Source organism: Fringilla coelebs (genome assembly GCF_963513975.1).
Source record: "Fringilla coelebs genome assembly, chromosome: 7".
In the NCBI taxonomy this organism is placed as follows: domain Eukaryota; kingdom Metazoa; phylum Chordata; class Aves; order Passeriformes; family Fringillidae; genus Fringilla; species Fringilla coelebs.
Window position 1 is genome coordinate 22,503,659 of NC_140035.1, and position 19,758 is coordinate 22,523,416.

General features: G+C 40.5%; 1 protein-coding gene across 1 annotated transcript in view; it reads right to left on the minus strand.

The window, feature by feature from the left end:
* Positions 1-19,167, minus strand: part of PDE11A (phosphodiesterase 11A) — a gene marked incomplete at both ends in the record, with an annotated part of 106,994 nt that extends 87,827 nt beyond the window's left edge. Inside the window, 2 exons of the mRNA XM_084209793.1 lie at positions 6,089-6,247; positions 18,349-19,167. Of these exons, the coding sequence (XP_084065919.1) occupies positions 6,089-6,247; positions 18,349-19,167 (978 nt within the window). The remainder of the gene's footprint in view (positions 1-6,088; positions 6,248-18,348) is intronic.
* Between the last annotated feature and the right edge of the window lie 591 nt (positions 19,168-19,758).

Sequence of the window (19,758 nt, forward strand, 5' to 3'; positions counted from 1 at the left end):
CAGGGCACATCTCCAGTAACTGTCAGAAATAAAGGTTTCACCAGCTGTTGACCACAAAGGTTTCCTTTTACATGCTTCTGTAACAAGGCCCCAGTGCAGATTTCCCTTCAAGCAAACAAGATTTTTCTAATAAGCCATCTGATCAAAATAATTTACTTGGTTTAAGGGAATTTTGCCAAGAAAAGAAAGACAGCTGAAAGTAAAAACTTCCATTCCTTAGGTAATGGAAATACAGGGTTTTCTCCAGAAAAAAAAACCTAAAACAAACCATCAAACAAACAACAAAACCTGATTTTCTAATCAATTCCTTATAGAGACAGTTCCTAGGTGTTACACTGGAACACAAGTACACTTTCAAGACCCGCAGGCTTTCTTTTTTTATGACAGATGTATAAAACAAAATTCTGATCCTCTGGAGCCTTTGTATAATTGTTGTTTTGGTATTCCAAGCTTTGAAGTGGAAAATCTATTAATAAAAAAATGTAGTATTAACATTACCTTTTCTGGTTACTAAGGTGTCTGAAAGTTACCATCAGAACTGCAGAATTCTTAGCTTTTAGGCTTCCTGTTGAAAAATTTATTCACTTCTGACTGAATAATGTAGTATGGCTGCACAAAGGCTTCCATGATCATGGCATTTGGTTGCATTACCAGTCTTCCTGAGAAGTTTTTCTTGTGTTTGACCAGTAGAGATCTGGGCTCCTTTCTCCTGCTGCAATGCCTTGTGAATACTAATGAGAGGAGAAAACAGAACACAAGCTCCAGGGCTATTTCTATGCTTCAGAATCTGCAGGAACACCCAGCATTTCTCTTAGTAAGATTTAGTCTGAAGGTACTACTGACTGCTTCATAATTCATGTCTCTGAATATATGAGTTATCCTCATCACTCCTCTGGATTTTTTTCTAAGAAGGATATAATTAGTAAAAGTAATTTTTGATAATGTGACTGAAAAAAGCATGAAGGAAAGCAGCATGGTCGACTGTGAACTGTGTCTCCTCCAGTGGAAGCAATAGGAGCCAAAACTGCTCCTTAACCAATCTCTTTTCAGTGATCTGACATGGATGAATTTAAGCTTCATAAATAGATTTGGGGGTCTGCATTAATTAAATGTTCCTATGTTAGAAAGGAACAGAAGTTTGATTTTAAAAAGCCCATTAAGTCAGCAGAGATTCTTTAGTCTAGTTTAGTGAGCTCTGAGTCAAATACTACAAATATTAGCCAAATGGCAGTCAAGGCTTATGGATAAGAGGTCTTTTTTATTCTAGTCTCTCCATGTTAATTAAGAAGATAGAAGCACAGGCAATATGGGAAGAACCAACAGGTTCATATTCCTGCTGGCAATTGCAGGAAGAATCCAGATGTCTGGTATAATAGGGAAAGTAAGGAAGGTAAGAACAAAATTCCAGTCCCCACAAAAAAACCTCATGACAATTTGTCTTGAGCTGTTCTATAGAGCAAACCCTTCCTGACACCAAATCTGACCATTTTTTATTTGTTTTATGATAACATCTAGAGGCATCAAGCAAGTGTCAAGAATTTAGTGCAATATGTACCATAAACACAGCAACAAAGCATCCCACGAGTCTAGAAAAATACACATTTACATTGGAAAAAATATATGGTTCACTGAAATATCCCTGCAACACATCTTAGGCAGGTTTCCATACCTCAGAGATAAAGATGTCCAATTCAAATATTAACCACCAGTCTCAAAACACAGGTACTGATATCAGGAGGTTTCTGTTAAGTTTTGAGTACATTTCGAGTTCTGTAATTAAAAATAAATCCAGACTTTCAGCTTCATTTGAAAGTTATACAAGACTGAAAGAAGTCCATGCCAATGTCTGTCATGGCAGTCATTTTGTGCTGTTGGTTGCAAACCAGTGGTGTTAAGCTGCCTTGATAAAGCAAATATCCTAGTGGCAAATTGCTTTAAACTCCCTCAGCAAAACAGTTCAGTAACTGTGATTTATTTTAATTTAGATTTGTGTAGCATGTACTTTTCAAGAAGTGTGCCTAATAGACCATTAGAGTTTTCCCAGATAGCTGTGGTGCTTCAGCACCTTCATCCTTCAACTGTCTTCGTTATTTTCAGTCTTCTTTCAGCAAATTTGTCTCTTGCACTGGAGATACGTGACATATGGGCCACATGATACCTTTGAGGATTATGCCATTTTAAAATAATAGCTTTTGGAGTGTCACTGCCAAGTGAGAGAACCAAGGCAGGTATTAGCAGGAGGTTGTCACATACTGCCATATATGGAACACACAATAAAAACTTCTTTATTGAATTTGTTTCTCATTTGTTCCTTTGTAGTGGATCCATCAATTATTTTCAGGTGATTTTTTTTTTTTTGGTAAATTCCCCACATTCACAGAGCTGGAGTTATCATTTTCACAGCAGCCAGAGATGCTTGCCTGTTCTGGATCACTTGCTTTCCTAGTAGTTTTATTTACAGTTGATTACTTCCCTAAGATGAAGGAATGGTCCTTACTGACTTTAAAATTGCAATCTGCCAGCATGACTGTAAGCACATCACACAAAAACTCACAGAAAATGAATTAGCAGGTACAGCAAAATCCCTGGAAATCATTCATCACTATGAAAGACCTGATGTAGGATATATTTAAGCTTTAATGAATATGGACCAAGAAGAGCACAATAAATTGGAAAATTCAGAATCACAAGGCTGCTATTAAGAATGTGAGAAATAAGATGTTGGAGCATGAGAACACTTATCTTCAACCCATCACAAACCAAATACACATCAGATAAATTCTGTACTCTATAGACAGATATACTTAATAAAACTACCCACAGAGCACAGACAACAAATCCAGTTCTTACTTCCCCCTCCCAGGTCTCACTGCATTCAAACCACTGGTTTTCAGCAAAGCCAGCAGGGTTTAACTCGAGATGGCAGCCCTGGGTACTTTCCCTGCAGTCAATTCACTTCTCTCAGACCAGGAGGATGTCAGAGGCAGAGAGAACAGGATGCCAATTTTAGTGACCATGGAGCTGCTGTTGCTGTTTGTTAAGCCTCTCTGATGAAGGACTAGATTTGTTTTGGCACTTATTTTCAGAAGACTCTAAAGGGCAGACAATAATCGAAACCACAGACTGTCAAAGTCTTGTTAGGCTTTTCTCAGCAGTCCTGGAACATGTATGACTCACCAGCAAACAGCAGACACCCTTAAGTGAATCTTCAGTGCAGTACAGGGAATGCATGTTGGGTGCATAGTTCTCTCCAAGGGTTCAGGGCTTTTATCTCTCTACTGTTTGTCTGTGCAAATGAACAGGTCTCTTCATTTGCAGAATACATGTAAAAGTGCTATTTTTCCAAAAATCACACAACATAGTGTAATAGTGATTATGGGTAATAAGGTATTCTAATATTGTTTGTATCAAATGGAAAATCTCCAAAATCAGTCTGTTCGACCAAGCCACTGATGCTGGGGTGACAAAATACATTGTGACACTGAGCATCTTTCTCTCATGCCTGTGGCTGTCATCTAATTCTGCACTTAAACAATGAATTGGCTAAAACATCCCTAACACCAAAAGGAGAAAAGAAATTTGGCAGTGGGAAACAATATTAAATGTGGAAAATTCACTTCTATTTGTTCTTAGTGCTGCGCTTTTAACACTGTGGTCAGACATGTTAAAGAAAACCCTGAGAATTTGCCACAAAAAACAAAACCAGAACTTTGCAATATAATACTCCATTTTAGATACTGCAAAATATAAACTTGGTTACAGCTTGAGAGCATTAAAAACTCCTCAAACCTTAAATATTTTATTTGCTATTAAATTCCTGAAAACAACTAAGAGTACATAAAAATGATGCTAGCATCTACTTAATTCTAATTGAAAACATAAGTCTTTGTTTCCTATTGACTCGAGACAGCAGTGCTGCCAAGAGACATTTCATTAGACAGTATAGTCTTGTCATTTTATAAAAAAACTCCAACAGATTATTTTAATTGCTTCACACAATACTAAGAGAGGGCTGACACTTGCAAACAAAAGCCAGACTCAAATGATACTCACATTTCTCTGAGAGGTTTTTGGGGGTAGGAAAAAGACTGCTAATTTACATTTTCATTTGAAAATTAACCATTCTGAAGCTGCTGATTGTCAGAAACAGTAACATCAACATAAAGCTGCATATAGGTCTTTTGCCAGCTACTCATCAGACTTTTCTGCACAAGCCACCTCAATACCCAGCTACTGAAATTGTCTTATTCTGAAGAGGGTTTCTCAGCTTTCACCTGCCTCCTTTCCTCACAAACATCTATGTTGATATTTTGGTTAAAAATACCTGTTTGCTAATCCTGCAAGACAGTTCCTCTGAAAGTATGTGCTGTCTTCCCAGAGGTATATCATGCTTTCTAGGTTACCAACTGAGTGAAAAAACTTAAAAGCATGGGTTTTGAAATAACAGCACATGGACTGCCAGGCCTCATTAAATCCAAGATCTATTACAGGGCAAAATTATGGTTATGTTCTCATTTACTTTTCCATAAACTCTACATGTCAGAACCCATTCAATATATTCTTGAAGAGTTCTAACATACAGGCTTATAACTCTAACAGTGATCTAAATTACTAAGAACAAAATAAAGACACAGTATGGGCAATTTGCTGATTTTTAGATAATATTTGGTAGTCGCTGAATGGAAGCAAATGCCTCAGCATCAGCATCAAATACTGATACATTAGAATATTTATGTAATACACAATTCAAATATACACAGTTGTTTTGCAAGTTGAATGTATGATAATCAAATGTAGGATCCATGTTAAAAGCTGTATTTTAAACAAAATTCCCTTTACAAGGGCAGTACTAATAAAAAGAAGTGCTGATAAACCCTATACAGGGAAGGTTTAATTTGCATTTAGTTACCCATTGAGGCATACATTGCTAATAAATCAATATTCAACATCCAGGATTCTCAAGAATCAGAAGTAACTCAGAAGCAACCTATGGTTATACAAGTTTAGATAGCTTCTAAAGAAGGAATTTAAGAAGTACTGGGTAACTTCAGATAAAGTACCATCTGAAAATTGAGAGTTATATTTAAAGTTAGTTAATTCAATCTAAATCACTATGCTAACTCAGTTACACAAACACCTTGCAGAAATAAAAACCAAAAGTTAATTATTTTTATTTTTTAAAAAGAGTGTGTAACATTAACTGCATTTGAATCAATATAAAGAGCTTTTTGAAGGAAAAGTCTGCCTCTAACTACACTTCCACAAAAACGAGATTCAACACTGTTTCAATACACAGGAGAGTACTTCCCTATTACGTGCTTAAAGGAGATTCCATTTCTCTCTCCTGGGCTGACAGAGTTGCAGTTCTGTTCCTCCCCAGCTGCCCTCTACCATTCTCTTCCCCAGTCACATTTTGGCTTCCTGCACATTTTCCCTCCAAGGTCGGCTGAATACATTTGCCTTCATCAGCAGCATTTCCTATTTCCCCCGTCTTTAATTCAAGTTCCTTCTTTGCAGATACTTCTACTTTCCTGCCTTTTGAGCTCACTTTACTCTCCAAATTCCACCTGAGATACACATACCTGGTGTTCCTTGCCATCCTCTTTTTCTTTAACTATTGGCAAGTCTCAAATATGTTAGAATACAGATTTGTATATGCATAATTTCCTCTAAAATAAAATTTCTTTTGCATATGGTACAGGCATTTATCGCATAGAAAGTACTAAGAGAAGATCTTCATTTTTAGAGTCAGCAAGCTTAGGAGTATCTCTGTGATAATTTCCCCCCAAACTAATTCTTACAGGTGAAGTTTTCAAAAATAAAAAAGACTTCCTACTAAGGTCTACTACATAAAAAAGGTTTGCATAAGATTAACAGAGGAACTCAGACATTGACAGATTTTCTATTTTATTTTTTCTTTCTTATTTCTATTATGTTTTCTATTGTAAACAACAAAAATTTGTTATGAATTTCCAGAAGTGCCTAACACAAATTATGTGCTATTTACTAATTTAGATTGTCTCTTTAGACAAGTCTACTGAATTAGAGAAAAAATTTAGAAAGCATGCAAAAGTAAAGGTAACCTTACCTTTTCATCATCATCAGAAAAAGGGGCACCTCCTGGAGTCTTATTTATTGCTTGGGCAACACCAATAATCTCTCCATCACTGTTTCTTATGGGCATGCACAAGAGTGACTTTGTCTTGTATCCAGTCAGCTTGTCAATCTCATCATTAAAGCGTCGATCCTTCAAAAGGAAATAAGGGAACATTAACATACATTTCATATATCTAAGCTTGCTTCAGACAGCCAAGTACTTTTCTCAATGTCTGATATGGTATTTTTCAGTAGCATTAGGCTGTTGCTTCTCTATTATCAGCCCATTCTTTATTAGCTGTTTTTCCTCACTTTTCTCAGGGGATCAGTCAATATTTACCATGACATAATTACATTCCCTGAAGTCCCACATTTTTACCTCAATTAGAAGAGTGTCAACACAGACTGATATCTGCCATTAGTAATGTTACCATACATACACACTTCTGCTAGGCCCTGCTCACACCCATACTCTGTAGATGCTTACAATGTCTCTCTCAAGGAAATGGAGACTATTTATGCCCCATTTCTGTCTGTTCAAGTATGACTGGTTATGTGGACCGGATCCAGTACAAACACATACTCAAAGAAATGCAGTCAAAACCTCAGCTCTTTCTGGAAAACTAAGTACAGGAATGTCCCTGTTCAAAAAAGGCACCGTGCAGCAATCCATTCTCTGGAACAGTAAAGCTCAAATTGCAGATCATAAAGTAGCTCAAAGGAGGATGAAAACTTAAGAGGTAGTGCTGACATCACTTTTGTTCATCTTGGTAGAGCATAGTCTTCAACAGCTCTTCCATCAGCCAGAGAGGAAATTACTGCTTTTCACTGGCAGCAGCAGCTCTGTTCCTCTGTTCACCCTTCCTAAGGGTGAAGTTAGCATTGTGCTGCAGGCAACAGTTAAAGCCAGCTCAGACTCTCCTAACATAAGGAAACTAAGCTGTTGAACAAAATTAGGCACAACTTTTTGTTTTCAAAAGTTTAATCAATATTGGCTGTGAAATAATGCCTATATCTGACTCGAGTCACGAAAACAATCCACGCCATCCTTAATTTGATTGTGATGAGCAATAATTTTTTACTGATACTAAAAACTGACAATTTTTCTTCTTGACAAATTTTTATCTATTTCTATTTCCTTGTTGTAAATTCCAGATGCTACAGAAATAGTCTCTTCTCTTCACTTTGAGACATGATTTAGAAATGCTCTATTTTTACCCATTATAAAGATTAACATATACATTTGTCTACTTTATTACTTATTGCACATTTTCCAACATCTCAACCAGAAGGAACTAATACCAAATGTACCCAACAACTTCTTTGGGAGAGCCAGAACTCTCATGATGGATGTTTTTTAATAACAGCATCAAGGACACAGATCTGCCTGATCTTGTGATCTTTCCAAATGCTTCTAAACACTTTTATATCAACTTCAATAGAAGCTGAACTGTTCTGCATCATAGAGAATCCTGCCTAGAAAGATACAGTTCTTCTACAACAGAAGAAAGGAAAATGCAGTGCAATTATCACACAGTAGGCTTCACTAATGAATAAATTAAATATTCCTCTCAGTACTTCCTGGTAATGTCTGAACTACTATTTGGAATTAGTTGCTGTTGCTGAAATATTGATAAGATATTTTGTGCTACTGAAGACACAATCCCTGCTCTACTAATTTTGTACCAAGCAAATCAGAGTACATGGGGAGAACACTGAAACAACAGTGTGCCCTGAGTGGCAGTAGAGTGTTGTTGATTGACACCTAGTGGGCCTTACACAAAAGCAAACCTTCAAGGGGCAGTTTAGCTGAAAAAACCAAAACAGCTGTTGGTCACACCAAAAGTGAGTTGAGATTTTCTCATCTGAATGCACACTGTGCACGTGTTTTATGTATTCATTGCCTTTTCAGCAGGCCTCGAGATTAACATAAGAGGTGCTGTTTGATCAGCAGGGTGTGGGGGCACACAGGACAGGGGCTGGTGAACCTGTCTGAATGAGACACACTCTGTACAGCTGGCAGTGTTAGCAACAGATGTAATGACCAGCTATGGGGCCACTGCTCCTTCACAGATGCTGTGGAGAAGCAGAGACACAAGGGGGATCAGCAGCCTAAAAAGTGTTGGAATGCCCTTTAATGTACAGCTCGTTCCTGCTGCATTGCTTCTCTTTTCAGGCAGATCATGGAAGTTTTCTGTTGGTCTCTCTCCCTGGAGCCTCTACACTAGGAGGAAGCAGGATATCAGATTATATCCTCTGATGCTAGAGAACTCGATGACCTTTAGCAGAAGGTATTACGTCTTGGAGCCGAAACGAAAGGTACAGCAGTCTAAGAAAGTTCATGTGTTTAATTGGAAACATGAGGCACTATTAACAAAAAAACTCAGTAGCTTGGTCTAAGCTGAGAATGATCAAGATGTGAGGTGAACCTACTCCTACTCTTTTGTGGAAAAGCATGCCAGAATTTCATTGGGGTGACATTTGAATAAGTGATGAGGAGAGACATATAAGTGAACAAAATAAAATGCTGTTCCTGGGGACATTGTTATTGTTGAACCATGCAATATGCACAGAAAACAGTGACTGGATGACCTGCATTACGTTCCAAACCTCTTATCCCCACACCCTCTTCTTTCATCAGTTATTGTCATAATAGGACATACTTGGCAGGATCTAAGAGAGTGGTTTTACTGAGTTTAACAGTACCAGTAAAGACTTTAATGCCCAGGTGTGAACTGTGATGGCCAAGAATGGACAATATCTATAGTCCCCTCTCCTCACAGGGCTGTAACCTTGAGCAAGGAGGCCTGTTTAGCAGCTGACAACAAAGGTGGTAAATCAGAGAGAAGCTCTGTCAGATTGCAAACATTTTGAGATATAAACTGTGTTATCCCACATGTTGGAACAGCCTGCAACACAACAGGGTCCTCATTTACACCAGGGCCCTGGGTAGTAAGGAGTCACGAGTCACAGTGTTTATGACAGCAATGCAGCACTTGCTTTTAAGTTTTTTACAATTAAGACATATATTCAAAAATCAGGGGCAGACTAGATAAAAGCTTTTGAGACAGAGACTTCACCATAATTGTAAGTGTGCTTACAGTATTTTCATGCAAGAACACTCATGAATTGCAGTCTTCCACTGACTGCTTAAAGAATTACTAAATACTGCTTTGGTTCTATCTAATGAGTTTTCTACACAGATATTAAAAATGTGAAGGCTGAGGCATTTTTAACTGGAAATTCACATCTGCAATCAAGGAAAAGTTACTCTGTAGGACAAACCCTATCCTAGCTTTAAGGATACTTATTGATTGTCAGTGTTGCCCTGTGAAAGGTGAATGAAGTAAAGACATAGAAGAGAGCAAGTCTGATCCATCTATCCAAGTGCTGGTAATCCAGTTACCTGCTCAGGAACAATGTAGTCACAGGTTTTTGGATAGATCTGAAGATTGTCAGTGAATGAGAATAGGTAAATATCTTCATGGTTTTATTCTGTAGAAGACCAGATTAAGGTACAGAAAGGTTTTTTTTCTATTAGGGTTCTAGAATCACATATTATCAGAATCCAAACTTTCAGCTAAAGTTTTGGCTTCTGAGCAGTTTCACCAACTGCTTTCCAGTGTTGATTTTCAGTTAAAGTTGCTAGTTCATACATTGTTAGCAAACATACAAGTTTCACTGTGTTTTGCTGGTTTGAACTCTTTGAACTTGAAAACATATCTTTTTATAACCTCATCAAAACTAGTAAATTTTATGTGAGCATTATTACCATGATTTAGAACAAAAGAAAAAAGTATAGCCCTAACCCAAGTTAGCTAAGAATCAAATATTATAATGGAGGATGAAACCTGCTTGATAACATTTCCAGGAATTAAGTCTTCATGACAAAGCCACTTTCTCTTTCTTCAGAATCTAAGGAAGTGTTTAATCTAGTGAAATGCACCAAATGCCTCAGCAAAGCTGACAGCTAAAAGAGAAAGATATTTTTGATTTTATTATTTGAAAACATCTTTCAAATTTTTCATGAAGAAGAGAACACTACAAAAAATACTCCATTAACAGGCCTGGCCTATTCTATTTTCCCATTTACAGCACCATTTTTTTGCTTTTGGGGTTTTTTTTTTAGAAAGGGCTCTATTAAAAAAAACAGCTCACAAACTTGCATCAAAATTTCCTGGATTATACTGTGTTTAAGTGTCTGATTAAGTTGCATCAAAAATAACTAATAAAAGTATTATGACAGCATTGTTAACACCTGAGTATTACTGGAGTACCAAACTGCATGGCATAGACGAGTCTGAATGAATTTATAGAAAGCCATCCTCCAAGAGCCTTTACAAAAATAATGAAATTGAAGTTGGAAGATTTCATAACTTGATTCACTTTCCTAATCACACTTCCTGTAAGCGTAATAAATAAGCTTTCATAGAAAGAAAAAAGAGCAAGAAAGCTAAAAGAGCAATCTAAAAGACAGCAAGCTCTCTAGATTCAAAGCATAACATTAAAAAAAGCTAAATACAAATTAAAAAAAATTAGGGCACGCAGTCTGTTCTAGATACACTTTTATAAAAATCACATATGGTGCAAATTACATTGTGCATAAACAGGAAACAAAACCCAAGCAATAAACTGCTAAAGGAGATAAGGGGAGACCTTGTAGACAAGAAACTCACACACAAAACACAAGTAATAAAGCAATCTCTGACAAGACTTCCATGTAAGGACTGCTGCAGGTATTCCTGTCATCTCCCCCAAAATCCCTAAATCCCCGGAGACAAAGGCAGCAGGAGAACAAACTAGTACCAGGCAGCAGCATTGCAAACCTAATTCTCCCGAGTAAATAAGCACAGTCGAGTTATATTGTGATTATTTATACAGTGACAGCAATATTTGTTATGGGAAAAAAATTACTACAACAGATAGGACGCATGAAACAGCTCAGCCAACTCTTATTTCTTTACTCCCAAAACAGTTTTTATAAAAGGAGAGAACATTGACCCTCAAAAATTTTTAAGTTCCAGATTTAAAATTAAGACTATATGTAGTCTGAATCTATAAAGTAGCTTACTTTGTGAAAATGGAAAAGGTTTTAATCTAGTGAAATGATTTGCGTTGATTTGCAACACTGCAGTGCTAAAACTTTTTTGGTGGGTTTTTTACTCCCCGCACATTATGTCAGGAGTTTGGGGCTTTGTTTAGTTTGATTGGTGGGAGTGTCTCATATGACTTATGAGCCCTCTTTCTGAGCACTGTTTCAGTTATTAGTTTGACAACAAACATTAGTGACAATGCACGTTTGTCTAATTATGACTTGCACAAAATTAATGTGAAAAAATCATATAATAGTCTTAAACAGGAAGAAAAGACTTTATAAGCACTAGCAAGTCTGCAAACACAAGTGCCTAGCTAATAAGCATAATTACAGCTCATGCTTCATGGTCTGAACTGATCAGCAGCAGGGGTCAGAAAATATTCTTCTGTAGGACATTAGCTAGACCCATCACATAGGGATTTTGTTTTTTTCCTTCAAAACAAACTCTAAAGAGACCACCAATAGCACAACAGTGAGTCAAGTTGCGGCCTTATGTACAGCAGATTCTGTGAACTTCCACTCTGATTTTATCACAATTAAATAAATTGTTTACAAAGAAAAATATTTTTCCTCTAACTCTAATTTTCAATATTTAGAGATGACATCTGTGGTGGTTCTCTCTCCCCTCCTGTACCAGCCCTGACTGACGCTCCACTGGGCACCAGCTATAACCATGCCCATGCTCCCATATTGTTCCAACATTTCTTTGGGACAGGGCTTAGTGCTGACCTCCTAAATATTAATGATTCTTTATACAAGACATGTACTCCTCTGAGCAAGGAAACCAACAAGACTCCTGGGTAATTCAAGAGAAATCTGTGTATGGGTTTAAACCTAGTACCTGCTGGAGGTTACTCAGGTGGGTAACACAGTTTCAAGTGTTACAGCTGCAGTCTTATTTGTGACAAAGTAGCACTCATTTCAAAATGCACACTCTAGAGACATGAAGCTCAGACCGTGCAGAGTTGCTGTTGCCCTGTTAGCACATAACTACTGAGCCATTTCTTTCATTTATTTTTCATAGTTTGCCAATGGGGTTATTTTAGAAAAGTAAAACAAATTAACTTGCATAACAATGCATGTATACTTCTTAAATTTGTTATTCTATAGAAAAGCTATGCAATAGCATACAACTGTAAAAACCAAAATGCAATATCCATTTGTTTTGAAATATTGAAAGCCAATCAAGCAGAATACCAAAATCATTTACCGCACAAAACTACAGCTTTACTCAGTCTTGTGCTTGTAACCGAACCTCAACTAAAATCTGAAGGGCCAAATCCTGCAGTTTTTTCTCCTTGTCACTGACCTGCTTTCATCAAATATATCTACTACTTTCTCATGAGTAACTACAGGCCACAGAATGTCACCAGTTTCACATCTGTTCTACAAATACATTCTAGAATGTCTGAGGCAAAAAAAAAAATCTGAGAACATCTGTACTCTTCAGACAGATGGATTGGCTGAATAATAAACCAGTTAGTATCTATCAGCTTACCAAAAGAAAAACCACCCCAGCTCTCCAAAAATTTTTTCTGCCAAAGCTCTGCAGGGCCAGCAGCCCAGGGATCTGATGCAGGAGGGAGAGCTGGGGACTAGTGCAGGCAAAGTGACTTCCTTGTGACAAAGAAGCCCCACCTGGGCACCCTGAGTGCAGCCACTACTGCTCATCCCAAATATCTCAGCATCAGATCCATGGTGAGCACACCTGGGGCAGCAAGCAGTGGGGGACGATCCACAGAGTAAAGACAGCAACCCTGGGGGCCAGGCCGCTGCCTGCCTGGTGGGGGAGGCAGCCTCACCTGCTCACACAAGTTGGAGGGAAGGTGTGACAGCCTGAGGGCTGCCACCAGCAGTGTACACTGCACTGCACAGCCCTGTCTGTCCTGGGGATCCACAGCAGCAGCACAGGGACATGCAACAACTGAGCCTTCGCTTTTTTGTGTCCCTGGTGTCAGCCAGGAGCTCCTGCCCCTGGTGGGCGTCACCAGAGTTGTGGTGGTGTGACCTGGGAAGGTCTTAGGATGTTCAATGCTTCAGTCAGAAACTCCTCCTGGAGAAGAAGACCTATGGAGTGAGGGAGGTGACAGAAGGTGAGAGACATCCTCAGCAACTGCCCTGGGGGCTCTCTGCCTTTCCTTCCCAGGACCTGCCTCCTGTAGAAAGATCCCTTTCTCCCAGGCCAGCAGCACTGTGACATGAAGGATGAAGGCCATGTTCAAAGCCAGCGGGCTTTGGCACAGTGATAATTTCAAGATCCCTTCACCAATTTACAGACTTGTACTTAGAATTTCAAATTTTCCTAAATTTTGCATGATGGGCTGGAGTGTCCTTTTATGCAAAGCACATCAGAGCATCTTCGTTTTTACTGCTACAGTTATTTCCTGCATTCCCCATGGTATTTCCTACTCATATTTAATGTACAGCAAGGAAAACCTGTTTTTAAACTTTTTTCTATATTACACGGAAATTTTAAAAACCACTGTGTATTCTGCTTGCTAGGTCTTAAGATCTTTGCTCTCTTAAGAGCAACCTCTCTCCTGCTAAGAGTCAACACTGAAATTCTTGGAGCTGTTGGTGCCGCTGTCCAATGCTGCTGAGTAGAACAAAGTGCTTCCCCTTGCAGAGCTGAACCTCCCAGGCCCCGGGGTTTTTGTGCTTTAACTGCTGTAAGAAACTGAGAGAGATCTGCTGTTAATACTGCAGATGGCAAACAGCTACCCTGTGTAAGGAGATGTGCCTCATGCCTCTTCTCCACCTTCTGCAGCCACACATGGGCCTCCCAGGCTCAAAGGTTTGCATCTCTGAGCAGCATCTCTGTGATGCTGTCCTGGCACAGCAGGAAACTCTGAATGCTCAGAGCTCACCAGGAGGGCTTGAAAAAGCCAACACCCATGCCTGTATGCAGGTATTGGAGGATGTTTAAAACCTGTAGTGAAGGGTTGTGTATGCATTAGCCGTGTTACACTTGGCCTAAGCTTGAAAGAGCTAACAGGAAAATCCCATATAAAGAGAGCTCAATTTGTGTTTTACTTCCCTTGATTTCAGTTGCAGTAATGTGGTTATATTTTCTGTTCGAGAACTTGAGCTATGTTGAAAAATAATTGATCATATTTTGCAGCACTTCTCTAACTTACAAAACTCATGTCTTAGCATGACTCCATTTAATATTTCTCCTCTTTGCTACATGCTTTATTAAAACATCCATCTGGTAAGCCATTTTTGTCTTCTGTCTTTTAAAGCTACTTTTAAAATTCCAAAGTTAACATAAGATGCGCAGAAACTTTATTCTGCTGACAGTGGAAAATGGCAGAACACATATTTCACCACTTTCTGATATATGCTTACTATTCTAGAGGGTAATATTTTTTCCACTAGTTAGAAAGATTTGGGATGCTATTAAATTGTTTCCTAATTTTTGCACAGCTAATGACGACAATAACCAAACATTACTTATAATTTAAAATGTTTCTTATTTAAATACTGCTTTAAGAGATGGAACAAAATTTAAATTATCAGTAATTTCAGCTAAACACCATGGATGTCCTGTGAGAAGAATGGATGACATTAAAAATCCACAGCTTCAAAGGGGAAAAAACCTTAAATTTGAAAACAGCTTCTAAGAACTACTAGGAACTAGGTAATGGTCTCTGTCTGTGTACTTAAAATGCACTTAACAGTCTTCATATATGATGATGGAAGCTACATCTATTCTCTGTCAAAAGGAGCCTCAATGGACATTTAGGCCCCAAATTTCCTTGCCAGTAAGATCTGATTCTTCTTCCAACATGTATGCTCAAGATATAGTTCATTATTCCTGTATGAAAAAAGAGTCAGAAATACTTCCAAAAATTTACATAAGGGAGCGTCCAAGGCCTTATTTTAGAACTTAAAGTGACTGAAAGTTTGATTTACAATTCAACTGGATTAATTTCAGGAGAAACAGTTTTAGACTAGCTTCAAAATGAAAATGAAAGAAAGTATCTAATTGCTTTCCTTTTCTCAAATTCTCTGTACTGCTAACACTTGCATATCAGATCATGCATGTTGCAGCTAAAATTATAAACTCACTTTTATCAAATGACTTTGTAATGCAATAAATAAAGCTTTTAATGCCATGAATACAATTGTGCAACTTTTGAATCAGTTATTAATATAAACCTATCAGACATTCATCTAAACCTTTCCATAAATTATTTGTCAAATTCTCTATTGCTGTGAGCCTCCAAAAGTCTATTCAGCCAAAGCTGAACTTCATAAATTAAACTACTGTGAGATCTTATATGATATTGTTTAGTATTAAAAGAAGTAATTATTATACAGTTCTCAATATGTGATATTAATTCCAAACCTTGTATGTTTATTGAATTGAGAAAGATAGTTCACATGAGCAGATTTAGAAAGTCCCATTCCACAAGAGTAACAATCACCTGGATTGTGGAAAAGCCCCATATAATAGTATTTTGTTTGTATTTTTTCTTTTTAGAAGAATAAATGTGTAATTGAAATAGTATGCTGTCTCTGAAAATGACACAACCAGTAATTTACAAATACTGCCTGAAACAATCAGTCTGATGGGCACAGGGGACTGCCTGCATGGAACACATTACAAGACATGACAGCATTTAATTGTAATGTTGATTGCACTGAAGTACCATTAATGTCAGTCATTGCTGACAGTACAAGCAGGCAACCCAATTTGTACTCAGTGATAGAATTCCAAATGGTATTTGATCAGGCTCTGAGAAAACAGAGATGGTTGAATAATAATAAATTTCCCAGTACAATAAACTAACTAATTGATGATATGGAAGTATGTTTACCTATTTAAAATAAATTTGTTAATTTAAAAAAGCAAGCAAAAGAAGTTTAAATTAATCTAGCAGTTCCTCTGACCTTGTGTAAGGCCTTTTCTTGCCAAGCAGTTAGCATCAGTGTAGAAACCCTCTTCAATGGACAAAAAAATGGTGCTCTTCTGTCACCCCTTTTCTTCAGCTCCACCTGACGGTTTCCTGGTGGCGCTGGTTTTTTACGTGACAGTTGATTAAACACTTTCATCGTGAGTGGCAGAAAATAATATTATCATATTTATTAATTTTTAAAGTGCTCCATTGTGAGCACTACAACAACCTGAAATGGAACAGCTGTCACCTCTTCACGCACAGGTACCTGGGCTTCCACAGAGCTCTTTATACCATTCAGTTAGAAATGTCTCCTTTTGATGATGCACAATGGGTATATATCCTTGCCAAGTAAGAGAAGATAAACTGTACTAACACAGAAACATGACTGAATGCAGGGCCCTGTTTTATTATCCAGCAAAACTTTTATTACAGTTGGAAGGTCTTAAGTTTCATTTGCACTAAAGTAAATCAAAGTAGCTCCATGAAAGTAGGGAAGTTGCATTTGATGTAATTACAGGATGGACTTGGATTAGAACTTGCCTGTCTACTGCAACTAATGTACTTAGGGCATAAAGATACAATGAACTGTATTATTTATAATATTTAAATTGATTTTGAATAAGAGCCAGACAAAAGTATAACATAAATAGCACCAGGAATGGCAACTGGATGGATTGCTTTTCACTTTTCTCTGTGGATGAAACAGAAAATAAACTGTTCAAAGAAGCTGGACTTTTTCACAGGGAAGTGAACACAAAGTGAACAAACACTGAAGAAAAAATTTAAAAATAAAACAATATACGTCCCTAGGACTAGAAAACAATGCCCTTTCAGTGGCATTCTGACATCCAAAAAAAGGGTGTCTGGAGCTATCCAGAGTTTAGAAGGAGGAATCAAGTTCCTTCCTGGCCAAACTCAGATATCCCTATCTGTTTAGCAAGTTGCGGCTATTGGGAACATACTGCTTCACCTACAACAGCAGATATTCTGAGAATTGCACAGTTCTACAACTGAAAGTAACAAAATCAGATGCAAGAAAAAGTGTATAATGCAGAAAAGGGAAAATAATAAAGGAAGAAAGCCAGTAGAATTTTTTTCACAGGTGATCCAGTACTCTTTTTAGTCTGAGCATTTTTACCATTCCCTTTGAAATCTGTGGGTTGGGAACCTCTGCCAGTCTGGATCTGTGAGGTGCCTAGTATTTTTCAAATACTGCTTGACAAATAAATAAATAAATATTCAACCCCAAATAGACACACCCTGGTTCTTCTACTGTATTTAAAAAACAAAAATAACCAAATCGTATTTTTCAAGTTTCTTCCTTGTAGTCTGCTGCAAAGCATCATCAGTTTTTTAATGTTTGTTGGTTTTATTATTATTGTATATTAAAACAAGACACTGGACAATGTTTATTACTAAAATTCTTCAAGACATCAATCTCCCACCTTTCTCAAGCTTACCAAGATCCTAACTGAGAAAACATGTCACTTTGTGGTTCTTCATTTTCTCAAGAACCTTCAATTGCTGATATTGTCTTACACAAATAAACATTAGAAACAGACCCCCCGAAAGACAGGTAAATTTCAAGCCAGGAAACGGAAGGCTCTGCTCTACAACGACACATTCGGGCAAAGGCTCGTCTGTCCCTGCTGAAGCCAGGGGTCAGTATCTGCCTTGAAGCCAGAACTGCATTTTCACAATTCACACTGAAGCCTCCAAAGAAGTAGAAGGTGAGGAAAGTCTTTGCTGGAGAATAACAGGACACTGGCTATATCACTACTAGGAATGCGTTTGAAAACACATACCATGTGGGCTGAGGGGGCATATGCATAGGTGAAAAGATATTGTCTTTTAAAAGCAATGAGATTTTTTTCAGCAGCAGAGATCCAGGGATCGTTGTGACAGAAATTTAAGATCACCACATTGGGACTATCACGAGCATTTTTTTTAAACTTTTCTTCAGCCCGTTCCAAAACATGCTTTAGAAACACATGAAGCGCCTATCGCTCCTGCGAAATCCAGACCATTGCTGTGCCACCGTAGGGCCCCTTCAGCCTCATCGGCCACCCAGGCGGGGCTGCCCCTCCCGCTTTCCGCGGCGAAACCCCGGCACTCGCCCCGCGCCCACCGCGGCACCCCCGGCCGGGCCACCCCGGGGAGGGACAGCCCGGGAGGAGGCAGGGCCCGGCCACCGGGGGCTCCTCGGTCCGCGCCTCCGCCGCCGCCCGCGGGGGGAGCCTGCCCGGCTCCTACCTGGTAGGCGTCGGGAATGTTGACCGTCTCTCCGTGCTCCGCCACGTAGCCGATGATGCCCTTGCCCCAAGGCACCTGCACCTCGTTGCTGTCCTCGGTGGAGCCGCAGGGCAGCAGCGGGGTGCCGGCGTGCACGTCGAAGAACTTGGACACCAGCGTCTTCTTGCCGGCGGAGGTCCCCTCCACGAGGAAGAGGGATCCCCGGTCCGCGTCCACCATGAGGCAGACGAAGATGAGGATCTTGTAGCTGAGGCTGGTCAGGTCCAGGTCATTGGAGATGTCCTTGACTAGTTCCAGGAAGAACTGGCGCTCGTTGTGCTCCTTGAGGTAGCGCTTGTAGTCCAGGGCGGTGGGGGGGTACTGGGGCAGGCTGACGCGGGACTCCAGCAGGGCGCTGAGGATGTGGGCGGTGGTGGGGGGCAAGGAGCTGGCCTTCCGCAGCAGCGCCCGCCGCCGCACGCTGCTCAGCGGCTCCTGCGCCCGGGCGTGCACATGCTCGTCGTAGGTGAGGTTGACGTGGATGGCTTTGGAGCGGGCGAAGCTCTTCCGCAGCTCCTTCTGGGACGCTCGGCGCTGCAGCCCCCCGGGGCCGGGACCGGGGCCGGGACCGCCGGGGCCGCCCGCGCTCCCCCAGCTGCCGCCGGGGCCGTCGCTGCTCCGCCGCTCCTCCGACGGGCCGCCAGCGGGGGCGGCGGGGACGGCAGGCGCTTTAGGGAGCGAGTTCTTCCTCTGCAGCCACTTCTCCACCAGCTCCGGGTGCCTCTCTAGGAAACTTTCCACCGCCGCCACGTCGAGGCCGGCATCGCCGGCGGCTGCCATGGTGCCGGCGGCGGAGGCGGCTCAGGCCGCGGGAGCTCCCGCGCTGGCCATGCCCCGCCGCCGCCACGTGCTGCTGCTGCCGCCCCGACGGCCGCCCCGGGGCACGGGGGACGCCGGCAGCCCCGGCGAGGGGCCGCTTCTGCCCCTTGCCCGGGCTCCTCCTCAGCGGCGCCCCTTCTTCTCGCCTTCTGCTTTCCCCCACGACCTCCTTTCCCTGCCCACCACTCTTTATTATTAGTAGCAGTAGTATTGGTATTTTTCTAGCTATTTTTTTTTTGTGCTTCCCGGTTTTCAGCCTTTCTCCAGCTCTGACCTCGGTTCCCGGTTCTGGGCCGCTCCCCTGCTGAGTCGGGCAGGCGGTGCCGCCGCGCCTCTGGAGATGCTCCGGGAGCGCTCGGGCAAACCCCTTCTGCCAAGTGCTGTCAGTGCTGGCGGCGGCTCCTGCGTAAGCCAGCCGGCAGACCACTGAGAAGGAGGGAGGGGAGGACGCGTGAGCCGAGCGGGGGGGCAGGCGGGGAGGAGGGAGGGCTGGCGGGAGCGCCGGCAAACCCCGCTGCGGGTGGGGGGGCACTGCTGCCCGCCTCGGCAGGG